Consider the following 8,973-nt stretch of genomic DNA (forward strand, 5'->3'; position numbering starts at 1 on the left):
TGCGGGCAAGACTTAACTCCCCTTAGCTAGCTAGCTAGTAGCTTACTACCCATTAAAGCAACGGACACACTCCGCACTTGCACAGTTAACTAACCTCATAGGGTATATGCAAAGGGAAGCAATTAATTTATTCTTAAACCATGATTTCCCCTCAGCAATAGAAGTATGAGGAGGTAAAAGTAGTCAGTATTTACGCTTGACCAATTAGCGCGCGGGATGTCTAATCCTCTCCCTGGTCTCCTTCGTTCAGCCCGCACTAACCTAAGCACCACCACTTGGAGATGGAGCGTGTGGGATGGATGGAATTGATTGTCTGGAACCTTTTCCAAATTTACTAAATCTGTCTTTTTATTTCCCGCGTTGTTGAAACTCAACACATGCCCTAGATAGTAGTGAACTAAGTAAGTAGCAATGGAGCTCAAGCTCAGGACCAATTTTCAGATCTTAAATTTCATCAGTCATATTAGGTAGGTGGTTTTGCAATTTCCATCGGATATACCCGCCGCCATGGGTACCGCTGCCATTGCCATACTGCAATTATGCTTCGGAACGCGGCCAAATTCTACCTCCGATTAGCATTATTCTTGTACCGGTTACCTACCTCGCAACGAAAGGGAAAGTTCACGGAACGGTAAAAAGTCAATTTCCATGGATGAGTTTATTTTAAATGAAAAAAAAGGGGTTGAAGCTTAAACAAGAATAAACGGTAAGAAGTTAACAGCGACCCATCTACACATAGCTTACTTACTATTCTCTACTGAGTATGCTATGCGGTAAAGTAATCTATATCAGCCACTATTAAGCTTGGGCACTACTTATCAATCTGGATAAAACTGGCGAGACAGGGAGGGGGGGTTTGTGTCATGTCATGCCTGCTGCACTCATTGTTCAGGGCCAGGCTGGGCAGCAGGGGAGGAGGGGCCAGAAGGAAAGGAAGAAAGAAAGAAAGAAAGGGTGAGTTGAGACCCACTCCTTTTTTTTTCCTCCGGTTATCGTTTGGCTGGCCTCATGGGGTGTTGCTTACAACCTACCTAATTGATACGTTATCATTGTCAGTAGCAGTAGCAGTAGCAGCGGCGGCTGTATTTTCCCGCCTTGTGAAAGCAAGCCTCAACAGAATAAGGTAGGTGTGTGCGTGCCGTGTGTATCTATCCTATCCTATCCTATCCTATCCGCAGATACGGTACGTACGGTAAGTAGATAAATATTCTTCCCGAAAGTCCCGTCCCGATCCCTTATCCGAAAGGGAGGGAAAAAAAAAAGTCAAAAAAGTCCAACACTCCGATATCGAAGCCCACCAAAAGGGAAGGTTCATCAGAAATAGGAGATGGGGGGAGAATCCAAAAAATCCTCATAAGGAGAAATACTAGTTTACCATTGTGAACCGATAGAACGTGTACAGTGATCGATCTCCAGCCTCGTCCTCGTAGCGAACAAAGCTCCACTACTACCACCACCACCCATCTCATCGATCACGTTTCGTTTCCGATTTCAAGTTCTCCAGATTCGATCCCATCCATCCATCCCATTCGATTCAGGAGAAAGAGGAGGAGGGTGGGAATGCCTCTCTAACCGAATGTAAATCGCGGGCACAGCGCCTCGCGCGACCGTTTCACATAAACACAGCACTCGGACTAAGAGAGAAAAGCCAACCCTTGGTTCTGGGTCGGTCGCTTGGAGAAAGGACGTTTTAACCGCGCCGACCGGCGGTAGGTAGGTAGACTCTGCCTCGCAGGGACCGCGGGAAGATCACTACTCACAGGCTGGGGAGGGGAGACGAGGTTCTGAGTGGTTGGAAGTGGATGATTACGGAGAAGCGACTAGAATCGTGACGAGAGGGATTGGGCCGGTGGGAGGAGATCAAACCAGTGTGGGTGGGATGAATGGATCCATGGATGAGGATGGGATGGAATGGATCGGGGAAAATCAATCAAATCGTTGGGCGGGCGGAGCGGGCGGGTTGGTAGTGATGTTGAGCTTTTTCCGTTTGAGGAAATCGGCTAGGGTTGATTTGATTCGATCAGATCGAGAGGAGGTTTTTGTAGATATCGTAGATTTATTTTTGATTTTATTTTTTGCTTTTAGTTTGGGGGTCGTTTCTGGTTCTGTTTTCGCCCCCATTCTCCTCCTCCTTCTGGTCAGGTATCGGAAGTAGATGGATGTTGGGCGTTGATGGTAATAACAACGTCTGTTATGGGATAGGATTGTTGTTGAGTGTATGATGTATGATGTATGAGGATCATACGAGCTCAGCTGAATGGTGTCTGCGCCGCCCCCTTTGGGCTTTGGTTTTGGGGGGAAGGTAATAGTTAGGAGGGCGCAGCACCCAGCGACTATTGGAGTGGCAATATTAGACCTGGAGGAGGAGGCAGAGAAGGAGAGAAAGAAAGCTGTTATAAACAATCTATCTGGAACAATAAGAGCTCCCCATCCATGCATAAATCTGCATAGCTGACGATCAAACCGGGTGCGGGAAGAAGGGAAAATCAAACCGTAAATCTGAGAATAGTTAGTCAAACTACTCCATAGGTTGGTTCTCTTAGGATAAAAAGAAAAAAAAAAAAAAAAAGGGATATTCGCGCCTCAACGCTTCAACTACAAATCCACATCACTAGTACAAACCAAGAGTTATGGGGAGAAGTAACAGAATCTTACTATTAATATCGGATACTAATGTCGCATCATTTGGGCAGAAGACAGGGGGTGTGGGATGAATGAAGAGGTGCGCCAATGATTCAACATCTTTCTCTTTTCTCTCTCTTTGGCTGAACGCACTAATCCCCACAGTGGTATATTAAGGTCCCCGAAACAACCGCATCGGCTCTGTTGGGCAGGCGACCAGATGGCCGATAGAGTCGGCAGGGGGGTTTGTGATGGGAATGGGGATAAACGAGACAGCTTTAAAAATAACCTGACACTGACAAAGGTTTGTAGATTGCTTCACTAAACTGAATTGTTGGAGGTGGATTGTTTCAGCTGTCAGGATGCTATACCCGGCGGCAGTAGTGGTGATAGACTGCAATATACTACAAATTAACCATAATCAATTTTAAATGCATCCAGACAGTTGACTGAGCGTTGTGCGTGTGTGTGTGCCTGGGGGCCTAATCAATTTCGAACATTAATTGTTAATATCGACGATCGCTTGGCCGGACTTGTCTGCCTGCTTGGCAACTGACGTACCCCGTATCTTGGGTCGTGTGTTCAGAGGGGATCCATGGATGCGCTGTTGGAACTTGAGTTGCTCTATCTGCAGAGCATCCGCAGCAGGTTCGGATGCTGGAACCTCATTCGATGCTTCCACCAGAATAATATGCCATCGTGGAGATTGTGTAACGGTCGCCCAGGGCTCCACTGCCAAGCCCTCTCTCATCCTTGACCAATGGATCGGAGAAGCGGAACATGCTCGAACCAGAACAGGAGGAAGGGGGGGAAACTTGGATGAGTGGTAACGAGATGAACAGATCGGTTGTCGTTCACCACCCTCTCTCCCCCATAATGTGAAGGGTGCAAATCTCCTAATTAGTCCGTCTGTCAAATCAGGATGGAGGATCGGGGATGGAACTGAGGGTACGTCACGGTGTGTATGTCGCGAGTGGACGGAAGTGGATTAGCGGGGCGCTAGTGACCAGAATTCCAAATCAGATGTAAAAAAAGATCAGCGGTAGTTAATTAATGCGAGAATCTCTTGGCCGGCAGGGCTCCAGATCCAGTGCGCCGGCGGTGACTGATTTGCTGCTGCTGCTGCTGCTTCTTCATTTCCTCACTAGGCCATTGTTGGTGTTGGTGTTGGCATTGTAGTCCACCCCGTATTGTCGAACTCCTTTTACTTCACTGGAGTACTGGGTTCCCGCATGGTGCGACTGGCACGGATGTAGAAGGTCTTGTTTCATGCTATATTTGTTCTGGAACTTGATAAGCGATTCAACGTCACAAGAAAGGCCCAAATTTGGTCCTGTGTAACCCCCGGAACCTTTGTGTCAGAGTATGCCTAACCTGGTAGGTGTGTCTGTGTATGTGGATGTACTGATGTGTAACCTATGCGTCTGAGAGATATCTACATAGTCATGCGTACTCGATACGAATCGTAGGGGATTCTCTATCGGCAAATGGTCGTCAGAGAGGGTCACTGGCGAGCCAACGTCCTCCAGAACGAGCTGCATCATCCTTCCCTCACCCTTGGACTTGACTCCACCCAACCTTGACCCCGGCTGAATCTGCACCGCCTACCGGTAGGCGAGCAGGAGCTGGTATGCTCATGCACGCATGGCAGCGCAACAGTGGTGCGTGTGAGATGTTAGATTGGCTGAAACAGACCACAAGTCGTGGGTATGCACAGCGTAGAGAACTGGAGACACTCCATGAGTGCCAGTGCATACACCCCCGAGTGGATTACAGCTCCTGCGTTCGGTGACCCCGCCGATGCCTTCATTCTTGATCAGTCATGGTGATTGCCTGATCGGCATACGTGCAGCACCCTCCCCTTCACTGGGTGTGGCTTGGTATCCGTCGCGAGTGTGGCGAGTCAGGTTGGAAAGAAGCAGCCATGTCTCCGAGCAGCACGTCACGATTGGGATAGCCCAAAAAGCCACTAGTGAGTTGGACACCAAGTCCAGACCAGGAAGGTCGTAGTAGTGGCACATCTTTGAGGAAAATGTGGCGGGAATGGAGGGGAAAGTAGGAAAGGCTGCTCATTGTTCTTATCGTTCGTCCTTTTGCGCTTCGTTATATTTCTTTTTTCCATTTTCACTTTTGTCTTTTCTTTTCTTTTTTTGTTTTTAGCCTTTCTTCTGCCTGTTCTTGACTATAGGCCATTTTTGGAGCCCGATTCGGGGACCGCTCGACTGCTGACATGACAAGAAGTCCATGGGGGAATGAAGCCCGTCGAATTCCCCATCCCCCCATAACTCTCGTACCGCGGATGGGTCCCAAATGAGACAGGCGGTTGTTCAATGTCCAACAAGCTTACTTACCTTATCCAGGTTGAATGCTTGCGCAAAGGTCAAAACAACACAACGTAAAATAAAAGTAAATAAATAAATAAGAAACTGAAATCAAAACGGGACAGCCCTGCTTCGAGACCGTTAGCGACATGTGCGCAAACGAGTAAAGAAAGGGAGGGTAGACAAGGAAAGGGAGGGGCGCTGGCGAATCAACCCAAGTCAAATCGGAATCCACCAAATCCCTGGGATAAACTTTGTCTGGCTATCAACCTTACCTCCTAGAGCCCATCCCAACTGGGGCCAAGTTAATGTAGTACTTCAGTAGGAGGAAGTAGTAGTGGTGGTGGTGGTAGTGGAGGGGAGGGGGGAAAGGGTAAGGTCTTCCGGCCATTGAGAGCACTTCCATGACAGTGGCCGTTATGCATGAACCATCACGACTTCCAAAATCCACCCATCCATTCGTCATGCCAATCCCCAAACTCCAAGGGAAGGATTGGATCAGACAGTCGTCAGCTGTGTTCCTAAATGGACCTATCCATTCCACTTTTCCGTGGAGGTGGTCTGCCATGCGCCAACGACGGTTGGTGGATGCTGTCCGGTGTTGCTACTGCTGTGTCTCGGTTCATCCAACCTTGTATGTATGTATGTATGTGGTGATGTTCCCACCCCCTTCAAATGTGACTTCGTAAATCATAGTATTCTTATTTTTTTTCATGACCCAGATTCCATTTTGGGCGTCTTTCTTTTATTTAAAATTTTTATTTATTTATTATTTATTTATTATTCATTATTATTATTATTATTTATTTATTTTTTTTCACTTCTAGATTTCCCGGGGTTTAACCAGTAATTGCACTGTCACGCTGCCTTCCCTCCTTGACCTGCTCGTGTCTCTCTCATGCGGTCTCGCCTCGTAACTTTGGGTCGCCCCTTGCGTTCTGAACCTCAAGATTCCGCGGCTTTCATGGAAGACAGGAGCTGATGACAGCCAGCCACAGTCACGGAGGATATGCGGCGTTGTTCCAGTGGGCCCCTCGCCCCCTATCATCCTCCTGGGCTCGTCCATAGGCACAACGGTCAAGCCTGGCTGGCGCCCAAAAGTAAGCCTGCCAAATCCGGAAATAACATCCCAAAAGTACCAAGACCCCATCCAGAATGGTGAGTGGAGGTGGCAGTGTCGAGGAGAAATTTCAAAGAAACAGTAATCGGAATTTACAACTGAAGGGATAGAAGAGTAGAGTTATTTGAGTGGAAGTATTATTAATGTATCATTAAACGATCATCTGGTCGATAGCGCGATGGTAACAACCAACAGTCATGGGGTATTATTAGATCCAAGCTCACAGTACTTTCCAAAAGTCTCCAAAACCCAGCCATATACATGCAAAACAATGGACAGCACTCCTCAATCTCCTCTATACACAATGATTAACCCCATACCCAGTAAGCCAAATGATGAGCGACAAAGAAAATAAGGGAAGGGAACACAATAACTATGACAAAAGGAGATCCCGAATGCTTTTCTTTGGTACCGTAAGGAAACCGGGCCGTATCCACGTGACCCGCAGTGGAAATAGCCGAGCCGAACCATCCAAAAAGACAATATACATGAGGTGATGATATAAGTACAAAGGAAATTATGCCAAACAAAGGAGTGACGAGGGTCGGGAGGTCATGTACATAAAATTTCCCATAGAAAATCGATGACAGAAGAAAAGGTCGTGTGATCATATCCAGCAATGGGAGCTATCGTCATTTAGTTGAGCAAGTTCTGAAGACCCATCCGCGAGTCGCGCGGAGCTTCTGTCTTGTCTTCGATCGGAGCAGACCATGTGGGAGATAGCGGAGAGTGCTGGTTCCATTGCTGGTGATCGGAGATCCACCGTTGCTTCAACGACAGATCGTGATAGGCGTAGATATCGTCCGAAGTGCTCTGCCTGCGGAAGTCGCCGTATTGCTGTCTCATGTCCACCGGAAGGGGAAGAAGCTGTGGCGAGGCGATGGTCCTGGGAGAGGAGGAAGAAACGGAGTTGTGGTCCGAGATCATCGAGGGAGGTTCCATGGAAGAAGCTTCGGAGAAGGCAGGCGATGTGAGAGGAGTTTCCACTGGGCGGTTAAGAGCAGGAAGTGTGTAGATCGGGGTCAACTGGCGGGGGCAGTCGATGGAAGCGGCGGAGAAGGAATCCCTCCGAGATGAGGGAGACTTGGTCCAGGAAGTCAGAGGTCTGTCGTTGGAGATGGAAGAGTAGCGAGAGCGGCTGATGGGGCTGCTCATGGACAGAGAGGCCCGCGCATATGGGGCCTCGACCCGTCCGTGCATTGTGCGTCCGGCGTGAGGCGAGCTGGAGGTAGGGAGACCTCTTCTCTTGCGGTTCATGCTGCCGTTCCACCAGTTCTTAACCGCATTGTCGCTGCGGTTTCCAAGGCGTCGTGCAATCTCGGCCCAGCGCTTGCCCATTTCGTTCACCATCCGCTCGATCATCAAGCCCTCTTCAGCAGAGATGGGCTCACGGTTCAAAGAGGGCTTGAGGTTCTGGTGGAAGCGCTCGCGGCATTGCTTGGGCGAGCGGTAGTGCATGTGCTGAGAGATGCGAACCCAGTTGTTGGGGCCTTGTTCGCGAACCAACTGAAGGAGCAACTGGTCCTCTTCAGGAACCCAGGGTCCACGACGATGAGTGGGAGCCATTGCTGAAGTAGTTGGCAAGGGAAAATTAATCCGAGTGATTGATGGAAGAATTTAGGTAGTTGGAGAATCTATCGATGTAATGTTAGACTTCAGAAAATGCCAGGAGGTCGGAGAGTTTTTAAAGAGAGTTGGACAGTCGAAGGGGGGCGCCGACAGAGTTCAGGTACTATGCGTGGGCGGGGAAGGGTTGACGTCTTTAAAGGGAACAGGCTTCTTACCGTGGGGTTGTGGTTGTGTGGGAGGTTTAGTGTACCCGGAGCGGACTAGACCAGAGACACACACACGCACACACACAAGTGTAGACACACGCGGGTGATGGATAAGGGACGAGAGAAGGGTAGATAGTAGGCAAGCAAGGAGGGAGGAGCAATGACCACGCAACCGAGCTGTTGGGCTATGTAGGAAGAGTGGGAAGTTGGGAGAGAGAGTTTGTTTGATGATGGAGAAAGAATAAGGTTCGAAGGTGCGTCGTCGAGGTGGTAGATATATAGGAAGAGAAGTGAGACCCGGAAGGGGGAATTGGAATTAGAGAAAGGGCGATAGACAATAGTGGTGTCAAGGAGCGATGGAGATGAAGGTTACGATCATCTATTATAGCAACAAGCAGCAGCAGCAGAATACAATGACCAGGGAGACGGGTCAGAGAAAAATGGCTACTGCTCCACACTTAGAGCACGCTATAGGAGAAGATCTGATCCAAGATCTCGGAGCTGACAGTTGTGTCGGAGGAATAAATTTAATAATAATAAATGCCAACTATTATTGATTTTTTTTGGAATTGGATTTTTAATTTTTTTTTATTGTTGTGATGGTTTTATTTTTTCCTAATCGATTTTTTGATTTTCTGTTTTCCGATTTTCTGACTCTTCCCCCCCACTCTCTTTTTTATTTTATTTTTTTATTTTCCTGACGCCCCATTCAGTACCCGCTGGTATGTATGGTATTCTCCGTATAGTTTACTTTTGGTACCGCAGTATGCGTGTAAAATACACTAGTCACTAGTAGTAGTAACAGGTAGTACCTGGTTAGTAGGGGGCAGCTACTTAGGTATTAGGCAGGTACCACCTCAGGTAGCCTTCCTCAAGGAGGCAGAGCTAGCCCAGGGGCACAGACCTACTAGGCTAGTTCATTGATTAATTTAGATTGACCTCCATCCATAGCTCTACTACTGCCCTTTTGACGCCCCAGGCTGTGACTATGGGAGGCACTGCGGATGCGGGCTATATGATGACAAAAAGAAAATAAGGAATAATAATAAAATTATGTGTGTCTGGACTAGAACCGATCTTTTGAGGTCAAAGTGGGGAAATGTGAAGTTGACGGGCAAAACTTCTTGCAGTATCT

The 8,973-nt window shown here is 48.1% G+C and overlaps 1 protein-coding gene across 1 annotated transcript; it reads right to left on the reverse strand.

Moving 5' to 3' along the window:
- Positions 1 to 6,699: 6,699 nt before the first annotated feature.
- Positions 6,700 to 7,629, reverse strand: An01g04830 (uncharacterized protein; the record flags this gene model as incomplete). Its single annotated transcript, XM_001388872.3, has 1 exon — positions 6,700 to 7,629. One exon carries the CDS (start codon positions 7,627 to 7,629, stop codon positions 6,700 to 6,702), a length of 930 nt encoding a protein of 309 aa, XP_001388909.1.
- Positions 7,630 to 8,973: the final 1,344 nt, after the last annotated feature.

Source organism: Aspergillus niger, assembly GCF_000002855.4.
Source record: "Aspergillus niger supercontig An01".
Classification (NCBI taxonomy): Eukaryota; Fungi; Ascomycota; class Eurotiomycetes; order Eurotiales; family Aspergillaceae; genus Aspergillus; species Aspergillus niger.